At 32.0% G+C, this 15259-nt stretch overlaps 1 protein-coding gene across 2 annotated transcripts in view; it reads right to left on the reverse strand.

The window, feature by feature from the left end:
* Opa1 (Opa1 mitochondrial dynamin like GTPase) overlaps nt 1-239 on the reverse strand; it is a 29629-nt gene extending 29390 nt beyond the window's left edge. For both annotated transcript variants that reach the window (XM_088226578.1, XM_088226577.1), the window contains exon 1: nt 39-239. In XM_088226578.1, the coding sequence (XP_088082704.1) occupies nt 39-67 (29 nt within the window). In that variant the 5' untranslated portion in view covers nt 68-239. The remainder of the gene's footprint in view (nt 1-38) is intronic.
* Between the last annotated feature and the right edge of the window lie 15020 nt (nt 240-15259).

The raw sequence follows: 15259 nt of genomic DNA on the forward strand, positions 1-15259 counted from the left end.
TAAAAGAAGCTATCAAAAAAATAACCTCTAAGACTCACCCAAAATGACCGCGTAGTATTTGAGCCATTATAAATGATTGACTATACGAACATAATAACTGAAAACGTTGTTTTGATAGAAATACGCTCGACGCACATGTGAATACGCCAAATCATACACAAATATCATGAAAGAATAAGCTAGAAACGCGAATTGTTGAATTTAGTTATCAATCCCAAGACCGAATTCCAGAGAAGAATGAAAAGAAAATTAAAGAGAAATTGAATATTGATGAATGTAAACTTTTTCTATGGTTTTGACCACTGACGCAAAAGCTGAAAGTTTCCAGTATAAAAAAATAGCCAGTAGGAATGTTGCCAGTTGTATAATTTTTTTATATAATCTTTTTTTTTATAAAAAAAACTTGTATTTCCGTTTTTGTGAATATTAAACAATATTTTTTTATTTCGGAAAGAAGTATTTGCCTTTTTATTTTTACCCAAATATTTCATTTGAGGGCCATTTTCAACAAATTGTAAATAACTCACGATTAGAAAATGGGAATCAAGTTGGGGTTGAGTGGAATTTTAACCACAGACCATTGATCCGTGAATCCGAGACACTAGCCACGGGACCACAACCCAACTCCTTTTACCAAATATTAATTATAACGGCCGAAATGGAAAATTATTGATTATTTTATAACAAATTCAAGTAAAAATAAAAGCATTAAACTAAATAACATGAATTTAAATTACAGCGTGATTAAATTATTAAGAATAAATATTTTACTACCGTAAAAATCTTATATAAAAAGAACATCAAAGTGCTTGTTATTATAATAATACGAGCTAAACTCGCCAATGCTATTGCTCGATTTAAGTACATGCTCGTTTTTACTTTAAATGAACACATTCAAAATTTTTGACAATTATCATATTCAGTCCAAATTAGATATGTAGGTACGCATTCATTTTTATTTTTGTGTTTTGGTTTATCAACAATATTTTAAGTTTGTCCAAATTTTTGTAGACAAGGACTGGATTCAAATCCCTGGGGAGCTGTTAACATTAACATACTACAACAGAGATGAAGAACATTTTAGAGAGGGTAATATAGAAGTCTAGGTATCTACAGGGTTTATGACCTGGCTGGTTTAAGTGGCCACTTTACACACTGTGCAACATTCACCATTCTGCCCATATTTGAACATCTATATTCCTTCAATTCTTTCATGTGTTGATATTTGTAAAGTTAAAGAGCTGAGACCTTTATTTATGCGGGTGAGATTCATCTAATTGAATGTCTCTAAAATGTTCTTCATCTCTGTTGTAATATGTTAATGTTTTGGTTTACATTAATCGTGAGGACAGAGAATTTTGATAAAAAGGTATTTGAACATTGTTTTCCTGTCACTGTCTTGCAGATGCCTCCCCGATACCGTACGAAAAAGACAACTGTTTGTCAGACCTTTTGTAAGCATAAACAAAATAGTCGTATTACTGTCCCGTTTTCCTCAAGTCAAAACTGAACCAATTTTGTAATTGTTTTAGACAGAGTATCAGAATATTTTTTTTTGTATCGGTACCTAGGTTTTGCGTTTTTCAAAAATAGTTATATTTGTAAACCATGTGCTCGAAGACAGCAGATAAAATTGCGCTCTTTGACAGGTTTTTGGATGGTTCTAGTTCCAATAATAAATAATTTTTCAAAAAACTAAAAAATAATCATACACCAATGGTATTATCTGTAGAGCGTAAAAAAATCACTGCTCTTGTGCCATAATCCTCAACCCTCTAAAATTATGACACTTAACTCATGCCCAAACGCTCAGTCCTGCCATTCGCGTAATTACTCGATATTTAACCTCCAGCTGGGTTTATACGTAAGTTTGACATTTGATTTGGAACTGAAATGCTTGTAACCTCGAACCGTTCGGATAAACGTAAAAAAGATAGCGTAACTTTTAATTGGTCCGTCAATAAATAAATAAATAAGTAGGTACCTATGTTACTTGTTCATGATTTGATAGGGTATGTAAGTATGCAGGGTATGTATGTAGGTGTACAAGTAGAAAAATCCTTTATGTTATTATTTAAAGGTGTTGACGTTTCTGGTTCTGAAAAATCAGAAAACGAAATAAATTCACAAATTACAACAGGGATTAAGAATACGCTAAAGAAGGGAATATAGAAGTCTAGACATTTACAGGGCTTATGACCTGTCAATGGCAGGTTTAAGTGGCCACTTTGCTCACTGTGTAGCATCTACATGTCTACAAACATTTGAACAAACTCAAATATTGAAATAGATTCATTTCGCCACTTCGATTTTTTTATTACATCGAGTACCAAGTGAGTAGTAAGTGATTTTTTGCTTTGTATCCATTTTGAATGTAACTTACAACAAAATAGAAAAAAATGTTTTTCGATACATTGGTACACGCGTTTTTTTATTTCAAAATTTGGGCTAAAACATTATATTGCTGTAACAGGATTAGAACGCCAAACGTCGAACAAAATCCTTCTAAAGATTGCGTAGCCTGAAAGGAAAATGAAAAATATTAACCACAGTGCGGTGGCGCATGGTGGAAGCTGATGTAATGATTTCAATTTAGATACGGGTACTTTGGAGAAGAATAAAAAATAAAAGTAAACGCCGAGTCTTGCAAAGAAAAAACTGTAGGTCAAGGCGAACTTAACGAAAAAAAAATTTGAACTCTAAAAATCTTACTTCTGATTTTAATGATTTACTGTTTTTAATTATTGTAAAATTGCTTTTAATTATGAATTATAAATAACATACCATCAATTGACATTTTACTTTTAATAAAAAGGCTTCATGAACTCAGGTAAGAGAACGCGACAATTTGACCGCCGGATTTTTTTGATTTTAGGTACCGTAAAACATGACCATTTGCCCAGTTTTACCAAACTTTTACACTATCATTTTTGTATGGGACTACTCCAATCCATTTTGTTGAATAGTGAGACAAAACATCCCGAGCAAAATGATCTGCACTTGTTGACTATTTTGCCTACTAGGACATTAATTGTTATTTTAGGTTTTATCATCCTTATCATACGGTTCATTACTACTTTTTGCATCTTTTTGCATCATGCAATCAATAGCATCATTGAGGCATCACCATTATAAAATCAATGCAAAAAACAGGTGGGCAACATTGTCAATATTTCTTCAATTTTTCTATACAATGCGGATTTGTGGGCCTTGTTATAATGTATGGATTTGTTAAAATTATTAAACGTCGCGTCATGCTCACGTACAATCGGCTGGTAATTAAAGAACGACTAAATATGCATTGGGCATGGCTGAGCTTTTGGACATGAGTTGAGTCCCATCATTTTTGAAGGCTCGTGGCGCGTATATGTCTATTACTAGGTCGACGCTTTCAAAACTATTCTTCAATTTGTTTCTATAAGTAGTAAGTGATGTTTTTTTAAAACTCGTGATAACATTTTTAGGGGAAACCGAGAAGGGTTGAAACCGTTTTTATATTACCTAGTACTCGTATATCTCAGCCTAAAATAGCCGCCGCGAATAAAACATACCTAGCTTAAAATAATCAGGGTTAATGAGAAAATCAGCTAATACTGAAAAAACTCCTCGCGTTACAAATCTTCTAGTACCGAGGTAAGATGAAACAGAGGTCAAGGTGAGTTTATAGCAGCAATTTTTTCCTTAACCGGCGTGTCAGTTAGCACAGCAGAATTTATCTTGCGTCTATTATTATTTATTATTTATATAATTTATTTTGCGTTTATTATTATATATTATTAATTTGTATCACTTTTCTTGGTGAAGCCTTTGGCAATGGTCTAAGTGGGAGAATACATTGGAGGTTGTGACGAGTGGACTACGAACTTAGGATATGGTGGTTTCATATAATATTCAGGTTTTTCATTGGGCTTATTGACGACATTGCCCAAAATAGATGTTCTAGTAGCAGATGTTGTTCTCTGCTTTTCGATATCGGCAACGTTTCCAATATTAGATATATCAACATTTATATTTGGAATAGCAGCTCTTGTTTCTGAACTTTTCGAAGCTTTTGTAACTGAAAATAAGCTTGCTCTGACACTGGATATTTCAAAACACGATCAGCAACTAGGCAGGAAATTGTTTTCTTCAAAAATATCTGTATTGACGGATCAAGTTCATGTTGCAACAAAATCAGTACTGATATTTTTTGCCCTGGTCGCCACATCAAATGCAGATTTTATTATTGATGGAATATCATAAACGAACCAGCTTTTTTTCAGCAATTGAGCACGTCAAATTATCACAGATTGTATGTTTTCTTTTTTTTATAAATCGAAAGAGTGAAATGTAATTAAGATTGAGTGATGATGCGGAATTTCTGAGACTCTGCTCCCTTAAGTCACCTCCTCATAGGCTAGTTCATAGATTTCTACGTTAGCCATGCCCCTATCTGTCTTTCGTACGTATTGATCGAGCATTTTGAAACAAGAACATAAAACAATTCAATGTTAAAATTTACATCACAAAAAATTATAATTGAAAAAAAATAGATTAAAGAGGAGAGTTCAAACAAGCTGTTTTAACTCTCGTAGACCCAAATAATCAAGCTTTGTTCAGAAAAATGGCTCTTAATTTCAAAACTAAAGGAGAATTTTAAAAAACTGTATAATGCTTTGAATTTTGAATAGTCAGTGGACATTATGTGTAGAAACAATATTACGTCGGCGTTTAGGTAATTCGTATCGAATAACAGGCCATCAAAGTACTGGCCAAAAACTGACTTTCCGTATTTTTTCCGTTCTGATGCCGAATATACCCAACCATTCTTTGTAGATTCCTGTTGCTACCTGCATCAAGTAACGAGTCAAAAACGCAATAAACACACAATGTTGTCACTTCTCTATCGATCATTGATTTCTCGAAATCGCCATTTTTCAACTCTCCTCTGTTACAACCCTCCTCGGTCTCCCCTAGGATACGATGGGATAGAACAGGGGTTTCCAAACTACGCCCCGTGGGCCAAATCCGGCCCGCCAGTGTCATCAATCTGGCCCACGACAGCCAATGATTTATTGTTGTTACTATTGCTGTGATAAGTTGAAGAAGAAAACACAGAATGATAATTACTCGGTTTTACTTACTTGCAAGGTAAAACTTAACGACAAAAATGATGACGCAGAAAACTTAACTTAAGTATCTAAGTTTAAGCATATTAATAACTTACAAATAATTTAAATGAATCCGACTAATCACAGTAAAACAAAAACACTAATGAGATTTATGTAATTGTGATTTTCCACCGACAATAGTTTGTAGTTGTGAATCAATTTTACTTGTACCAATTATCAAAAGAGATTTAAGATTCTCATCGGTTAATTGAGATCTGTAAACATTATTTGTGTACTTCATCTTAGAAAACGTTTTCTCACACAAGTAAGTAGTACCAAAAACAGAAAACAACCCACGAGCAAATTTATGCAAATTATCAAATTGTTCCAGTGGAAGACTCTTATAAAATTCCAGCAAAGATGAATTTTGATATTTGTTCTTAATCATATCACTGCACTGTAAATCAATAATTTCCATTTGGACTTCCGGATCCAGGGTTTCAATGTCAGAATCAAAAGGATTTTGAAAAAGATTAATTTCATTCGCAATGACATCGAAATCTGAAAAACGAGTATCAAAATTTATTTTCAAATCACTCAAAGTTTCGATTGCAAAATTGACGGGAAATTCAGTCTCTGTAGTGTAGCTGATTATTTCACATGTTTTAAAATGTGTGAAACATTTTTTACGTAATTGCGATTGAAATAGTATTATTTTCTGCCTGAAGGATTTGATATTGGTGTATAAATCAGGAAGTAGCTGATTTTCTCCTTGCAATCTCAAATTCAGTTCGTTCATATGATTTGTCAAATCGACATAGAATGCTAACTTTTACATCCATTTACTATTTTCTAAATCGGCAAAAGGGCGCAGCTTTTCATAAAAAAAAAAATCGATCTCTGCTCGAAGTTCAAAAAAGCGCTTAAGGACTTTTCCGCAACTAAGCCAGCGTACGGCAGAATGATATGGTAAGTCATTTTCTCCAATCTCTTAAATAAACTCACGGAATTGTCGGTGATTCAGCCCAGTGGATCTGATGAAGTTAACAACTGATATGACTGGTTTTAGAACGTCAGACATATCCAAACATTTTCCGCACAAGGACTATTGATGAATGATACAATGTAAGACTAATGGTTTTGAACCACCATCATTTTCTACAGCCTTTAACACAAGTGCAACCACTCCTTTATTTTTACCACACATATTTTTGCCTCCATCAGTTGTAATAGATTTCAAATTTTTCCATCGAAGGTTCTTTTTATTAATGGCATTTTCAACTCCCTTAAAAATATCTGCCCCAGTTGTCGTGCCGTGAATATTATCAATATCAAGAAGTTCTTCATACACTTCATAGCTTTTATCTACTCCGAGAATAAAAATCAACACCTGAGCAGTATCTGATACATCCGTTGACTCATCCAATGCTAGAGAAAACCACTCATGATGTCCATTTTTGTCAGACAGTTAAGATGATATATTTTCTGCGATATCTTGCATCCTCCGAGCCACGGTGTTTGCTGACAAACTGACACTTTTAAATAAATTTACCTTTTCGGGGCATATTTCTTCGGCTACTGCAATCAAGCATTCTTTTCTTTTCTTTTATCATTTCTCCATCGGTGAATGGTTTGCCACGTTTTCCGATTTCAAGAGCCACACGAAAGCTGGCGCGAATTGCAGACTCTTGTTCAGTATTCGCTTTGGTAAACAAAGATTTCTGCGATTTGAGTCCGCGTTTCAAAGCTTCAAATTTTTACGTCCGCAAACTTCCTGTATACTTAGAGTAATTTTGAAAATGTTTCGATTCATATTGTCGTTTAATGTTATATTCTTCGAGATCAGCTATGGTTTCATTGCAAATTAAACATAGCACCTTATTACTGGACTCAATCACAAAATACTGAAAGTTCCATTTATCTTGGAACGTTCTGCATTCACTGTCAATTTTTACTTCTTTTCCATACTAACAAATCACACATAAAAACAATAGTTTTATGCACGGGTGTTACTTTATTTCACAATAGACAGTTTCGCTTCCTTCGCCTTTCCTACGCAGACTGACTCGCGGTTGCACCGCTAGCCTTTTTATATGCAATTACTGCCATCTCGAAGTGATCGGAATACACTAGCCAGAACCAGAACTTTCTCGAACCAACGCGGTAATTCCAAATATTTAATTACGACTAATGCCACCTGTTAGCGGGTAGCTGAAATAGATAGTACATAGTACAATACATGGTACCACTACTCGCCACTAGATGTCGTTAAGTGTCACAATTCACAATAATAATTGAAATGCAAAAAAGCGTAAGTTTGCTTAGGTCGCGCACTTTGCGACTATTCTAGTCTAGAAATATAGTTAAGGGCAGAAAAATTAAAACTGGTTTGGCCCTTGGAACAAACTGAAAAAATCATTATGGCCCGAAGGCTTCAAAGTTTGGAGACCCCTGGAATAGGATATAATTTAATACAATTTTTTATTTTTTTAAATAAAAATATGTGACTAAATATCTAACATAAAAAAAAAAGTCGACTCATCAAAGAAATGATATCTAGGTGCTTTACGATATTGTAATACTATGTCCCTTTATGATGAGAATATGCAGGTGGTTTTTGTGGCAATAAGGACAATTAATGGGTAGTAAAGAGGCGGCATTATGGCACTTAAAAATATATACATCATTGCAAGACCCCAATTAAGTACCTGTGACGCGTGAATCGTTAACTTATGCGCGTTTCAATTGCTTCTGCTTCTTATTAATCTTGCATACTCCATACATACTGTATAATAAACATTAATATACAGGCGTGATGAAAGATGAAACCTCAGAGTAAAGAATGAAACGCGTAATATTCGACCAGCAAGTCAGGCAGACGAACAAACCACGTCAGACAGAGATATTGTAAACCGTTCACATTCTTTGATTCGATAAATTACTATTAAATTCAAAAGCCAAAAAGTTTTTGAATGTAAGCAACAATTAAATTCTCATGTTTAATTTTAAGTTTGAAAATGTTTCTTTTATTTTTCAATAATTTACCAAATGTTTTTAGGGGGAGGGGGAGCGAAGTTCTGTCAAAATACTCTAAAAAGGCTCAAATTAGGTATGTGGGTAGGTACACCATACTTTATAATCTATGGGTAAACCTACATATGTGGAGAGTTAGATAAACCTTGAATTTCAATCAGTTGGAATGTAGTAGATATCAAAGAAATATATTCTTGCGTCGTTTTATCAAATGTATATTATACCTAAATTGATTTAAAAGGTAAATTAACTACATTTTTACCTTTGTATCGGACAAGTACATACCGTTACATTATTATATACAAATAAGACAGGTACTCAACCATAATAACTATTCTGGTTATGCAAAATTATATACGAAACTATTTCCTTTAAGGTTGGATAAGCTTTCTTTCTTCTTGGATTTCTCTCTAATCTTGGACAAATAAATATTATATGTAAAATATGAGGTCATTATGTTTACTTTACAACATTCCAATACTCTGTATAATAAATATAATCTTGGTTACAGGGGACATTTTAGTTTATATATATATATATATATATATAATTTATATGGCGCCATTTGTGAAAATCACCTCAAGGGCGCTGTAGTTTACCCTGAAGATGGGCCCTGCAATGACGATCGAAACGTCAGAACAAGCTCATTATACACTGGTTCACTATTTCAATGTTTATAACAATTTAAAGATATTTAAACTGAGATAGGTATTTTTTGGGAACGAAATATTGACTGGCTCGTGTGACCACTTTATACACTGGTAACAGTCTCAATAATGCCTTATCGCTCGCCCATATCAGCCGTGCAATTCTGAACGCTATAGTCGTATGGAAAGCGTTTCTAGCATGTAATTAGTATGTAAATTACTGCTAGCAACGCGTTCTCTACCCCTTAATGAGCGTTCAAAATCGCATTTCAGGACCCGTATTAGGCTGGGAAGTTAACAGAGTTATCTTCAATATTTATTTAATAAAGTAAAAAAGAATTTTCCGTACAAAAAAGCATTAATGTAGGTACGAGTATACATATTTTTTTAAACACCTTCAATACTTACAAATAATTAATAGTTACTTCAAATTTTGCTAAATACATTCACAGAAAATTCGATTTTATTTTACAGACAGTTGCTGATAAATCTCTTAAATTCCCTTTCACATTGGGGCCTGGCTCTTTTTTTTCACAAAAACCAACGGGCAAAAGAATTTATTTTCGAATGTTGGCAGAATGATGAATGTTACATAATGTTTAATGTGGCCACATAAACCGAAACCATAGGTAAGCCCTGTATAATTTATTTAAAAATAAATTAAGATTTATTATTTCTGGCTGCGATACGATCCCACTTACTATTTAATGATGCACACTCCTGAACACTTACTCCCACACTAATACACATAAACACACATCTACACTTACTCTCATACAAATACACATAAACACATCCTTTTGTTGTAACACAATTTAATAATATGTATGATTTTTATTTAGAAACTTTGCTGGTCTGTCTTTAAACTGTATTTTTAAAAAAATGTTATTTTATCATGTTCGACTGTTTGTTTCTTAAAAATAAATAAATACAAGTTAACAAATCAGTATCTGCTGAAATATCTATCAATCTTGAAAAACTCCCCAAGGGGTGAAATCCAGTACCTACATGTCTATATAGATTAGGACATATTAAAAATTATGTTGTTTGCATTAATGAAAAAAGATGTATTTTGGTATGAAGTAGGAGAAGAGTACGAAACGACGCCCAATGAGAAAATTCTAAGCCGAAATTTTTTGTTTTTTATATTTATACGAACTGAACTCGGCAATTCTTTGCTATTTCTAGATTTGAGTACATGCTCGTATGTATATATTAAATGTACACAATCGAAAGTATGATTTCAATTATTGTATTTAGTTCAAATTAGGTATGTACATATCATTATTAATTTTGTGCTTTGGATAAAATAAACTGTGAGAATATGCGGTGACGGAATTTTGATAAATAGGTATTTGAACTTTGTTTTCCCATCACTGTCTTGAAGATGCCCCCCCGATGCTATGCGAAAAAAACAGCTGCATTTCAGACCTTTTGAGCCTAACTAAAATAGATAAAATCGACGTTTTCTTGTCTCATTTTCCGTGCCTCAAAAATAAACCGATTTTGTTATTTTTTAAAAAACAGAGAATCAAAAAAAAATTCAAATCGGTACGTTTTATGATTTTCAAAAATAGTTATATTTGTACACCGTGCGCCCGAAGACCGGAGAAAAAACTTTACGTTTTTATGAGTTTTTTGATGTTCCTAGTTCCCATAGTAAAATATTCATCAATAAACTATTCATACACGCCGATAGTAAATAATTACAGTGCCATAATCTAGGGTGAAAATACGGAAATACATTTGTCTAAAGAAAATTCAGACCGCGTTTCCTTTAAGATTAAACATTAAGTATACTTACAAAACTTGACTTCATAATGTTTTTACGTAACCATAGAAATAGGTTCGGTTGTGTTAAATAAAACCATTGACCTATTAATACACATAGACGCACTCTGAGCCCTCTAAAATTATGAGACTTTACTCATGCCCAAACGCTCAGTCATGGCCAATGCGTATTTAGTCGTTATTTAACCGCCAGCCAGTTTTGACGTGAGTTTTATATATAATTTGAAACCCAAATGCCTGATTGAGCATTAAAGCGTGGAAAAACTATTCGGATAAAAGGGAAAATGTCGTGTAACTTTTCGTTTATAAGTAGGAACCTAGGTACTTGTTTATGATTGGTTTCCAAATTTAAGAATAATTCATATTCAAATATTGAATTTGTGTAGGTACCTAAGTATTTGCTTATGTTTGAATTCCAAAACATAAAATTCTTCATTCTTAAATACAGAATTCTTTTTGCAAATATCCAACTCTGCTCTTCTACCAACAGGGGTGCACTTCATGTAGGAATTCGATTTTCCAAAATGTATTAAATGTCAGTTAATATTCTTTTATCATTACTGAAAATCCATAAAAAGAAATAAATGGATGGAAATTTTAAGGAATTTAAGGAAAGAATATGATTGGGATCCATAAGAAGCCAATGCTATTTGTAAATATTCAAAAACAAACTTTTTTATATACCTTAAAAAAACATCCTTCCATTTTTTATATGTATTCTCGTCGAATGCAGCCCCGGTAACAATTAATAAAAAATTTACGCTCCTAACTTTTTTTTACTTAGCACATTGAAGATTTTAAAAGCCATAAATATACTTATGGCAAAGGCCATCATTTTGCTAAAAACCGTTCATCAGTTCAGTAGTTATTTTTTAATCTATCAAAGATAAACATATGAATATTGCCTTTTGTATTGTATATATATCGTATTACGAGTATCGTGGCTAAGGTTTCATTTCTTTTATTTATGTATTTAAAAATTCAAGAATAAGTGCGTTTTGGCGGGCTTATTGCTAAAAGGAATATTTTCAATTCAACCAAAAAACAGAGGGGTCAAAAGAAAAATTGGTCATAATTTGTACTTACATTGAAAAAAAAAACAGTTGATTTTTTAGTGGATAGAAAGAGCTTCCACATATAAACTCTTTTATTAAAAATACTTATATAATACACATTATCTATGTGATGAAGAAAGTGGGATTAGGTACTAAAGTTTGGGAGAAGACAGGAAGAGGGTCCAGGGAAGAACAGGAATTTAAACATTATGTAGAGTAGGGTGGATCGATTTTAAATGGAGAAAAAAAAAATTGACAAAATGGCCCTATGCGGAAAAGATGTTCTATAGTATGTAGAATATAATTTCAAAAATATTTTGAATGTTTGGGTTTATTTTTTATTTTTTTATTTCACATAAAACTTTATAATTTTTTTTTATTTTCTATATGAACAGCTCAATAGGCATAACCCGTGTCGAGGCATTCATTTACATTATTTTTATATTATGTTCCAGTACATAATAAATAAATATACTATAATAAATTACACTGTATGGACATAAAATATAAATAGCAAACATGCAACAATAATTCCAAGTTCAAATAGACTACTGTTTTGGTGGGGTGACCATTTCAAGGCAGTTCTCGGGACCCAAATCCAGAATCAATTTTTTTACAAATAATTTCATTTCTGTTTATTTGAATTAAATTTTAAATCAAGAGGTCGAGTATTGTAAATTTTGGGAGCAAAGTACATGTGACTCCTCTGACCAAACGATGTTATTATTTTAAGATGGCACGAATAAATTTGTCTCTTTTTTTATCTTGTTTCATATATTGTATTATATGTACACCCACCATTTTTATTTGTGTAACGAGAAGTGCCCTAGCGTACATTTTTTTCAAAAAGCCATGTTTTAGTAAGATGATTTTGGATACTAAATGATTGTTTTTCTGCAATTTTAATATGCACAATTTATAATAATTAATTTAATAATATATTACGATCACTTTGATAAATAACCCTTCCCCATACCCTCTCAAACCAGCTCGTAAAATTGCATCAAACTGAGCGAGATGCCGTCAAAATAGCATGCGCGACCGCTGTACCCGCTAAATAAATTACTATTATATTGTGTGTATTATTTGAGTTTATGTTCTTAAATTAGTTTTGCAGTTTAGCAATATTCAGAAAAGACATGACTTTCCCTATATTAGTGTCTGGTTGTGATATGCCACCAAATATGCTTTCTACATATGAAAACGTTATTTGGGGTGGTATTCAGGATCTTTTCTATCCCCTGAGAGTCATTCATTTTAAGATTTTTTTTAATGCGACGACACTTTGCTTCACATTATAGGCACACTGATGATCAAACGTCAAATGGTGTATAAAACTGTTTCAAAAACAGAAATAAAATAAATATGGTTTGGTCAATTCAACCTAAATAAGAGGACATCGCCTGGGCGGGTATGGGAAAATAAGTGTCGTCAAAATGGTTCTATACTACTAACGCATACAATCGCAATTTTTCAACAAACACAGTTTTGCGTTGCACAGAGGATCGCACAGATATTTACCTGGCAAATTAATTATTTCTAACACATAATGAAATTGGATTATCCTAATCATTTACATTCGTATATCATCGAAATTTAAATTCTATGCTCGTTTTTTATCGAGTTTTCACATTTAAATACAAAAAAATGTACGTATTTTTCAAAATAAAATCATACATAGATTCGGTTTTAGATTGACTCGTTTTCGATTTTCCTATTATAACATCCTATTTTTATTTAAGCGCATAGAGATATTTAAGTAACAACAATTTTTTCATTTTAATGGATATTTAAAATGGAATTTGGCTATCGTAATTTCATGATTTATTTTACGATGCACATACACAGGTATATATAGAATTGCGGTCACTGATTCCGAGAAAACATCCAATAATAGAGATGGTTATATTTATGTAGGTATTTAAAAGACTCTTTTGCAGGAACAAAACAAAAATAAGAAAACATCGCTTTATTTCAAGATATTCTAATAAAAAATCTAAAAATGTTATCATTTACAAGGGAATATTTTTTATACAATGAAATAGTAAAAAACTCATACTTTATTTTATTGTATTTTACTTTATTTGGGATTTTTACAGCTATTACATAAACAAAATAAGTAGAAAAATATTAACAATACTTAAGCCAATTTAAAAAATCCACTGTAAGTCTAATGACAACGTAATTGTATGTGTGTGACGTTTGTATTCATGTGTATGTTAATGTATGTATGCGTAAATGAGTGAGGGAGAGGGTGCGTGTGTGTGGGTGCGTAAGTTAAAAAAAATAATTGTTTAAAACTTATAAATATATTAAAAATGGTACAAGAAAGAGCTTGGTAAAAAGTTTGAAACCTTTTTGTTAAAATTTAATCAAGAAATGTTATAAATTGTATTTTTTAAAAGTATGTTATATTTCAAAACCGTATTCTGAAAAATTTGATAAACTTGTACAACAATCATTCATGCAAAAGAAAACAGTAGGCTTTTCTGTCACAATTTCGCTTAAACTTAATCACTCAATACCGAGAACCTGTACGATGTTTGCTCGGAGACACTTTTAGTAATATAGCTTCAAGAGTGCTTAACGTCTTGGATGAACATATTAACTTCTCCAAAACAATGTCCATTAGGGTGGGCCGATATTTTTTCCCCTGAAATTTGTAATAAAAGGGGTCTAAAAAGTTGCCTTTTGAATTACTCAGAATGCAAAAAATATTTTTTAAATATTCGATACTACTTTTGGCCCCCAATCAGATCTTGAAGTTTTCGAAAAAGTCATTTTTTTAAGTAAGAAAATCAGTCCAATTAAATTTTATAATGTGCATTAAACCTTATTAAATAAACATCTAAGGGCGTGAGTTGCATTTTGTTCTGAAATAAATAGGTAGCATTGTTTTGATGAGCCATTGTTTTCGTCAATATTAGCCAGGCGCTCAACGGAATCAGTTCCGCGGAGTGTAAGCTTTTTGCATTTCGGTAGTTTTAAAACATGTTCGAATTTGTAATGTGATTAAATTTTATGTTTACTAACAAAAAATAATTTTACACTTTAGATAATTAACAAAATATTCAGACAGTTATAAACTTCAAACCTCAGTTAAGGGCCAAAAGTAATATGGAATATTTTTTTAAATAATTTTTACGTTCAATGTGATCCAAAATGCAACTTTTTAGACGGCTTTCACTTTGATGTCTAAAAAAATAAAAAAACTTCATACGTCATCGGCCCACTCTAATGCCTATGTTAAAGATGAACATCCATAACTAGAAGGGAAGATTCCAATGGATGAGATTGTTCCGGGAATAAATTTATTGTGTCGATGCTGTCTTCATTATTGCCCTAATATGTAAATTTTGAACAAACTTAGTAGTGATGCTTAATAATTTATAAATATGTATTTGAACTATTTCTAATTGTGAAATAAAATTATTTAGTAATTTGTTAACTTATTGTACCATATCAATGTCTTACTATTATTATTTTGTTGAAACAAAATTAATTACTAAATTTAATTAAGAAACTATATAAGAATTAAATTACCATTTTTGATACATGATCATAACTTTCCTTTTTGTGATTTTTTGAGATAGTAAAAAATAGCGATAATACCTTAGAGTATATACATTTTATACTCTAAGGA

The sequence above is a fragment of the Micrasema longulum genome, unplaced genomic scaffold, assembly GCF_059751315.1.
Source record: "Micrasema longulum isolate JH-2025_06_02 unplaced genomic scaffold, ASM5975131v1 h1tg000443l, whole genome shotgun sequence".
Lineage (NCBI taxonomy): Eukaryota > Metazoa > Arthropoda > Insecta > Trichoptera > Brachycentridae > Micrasema > Micrasema longulum.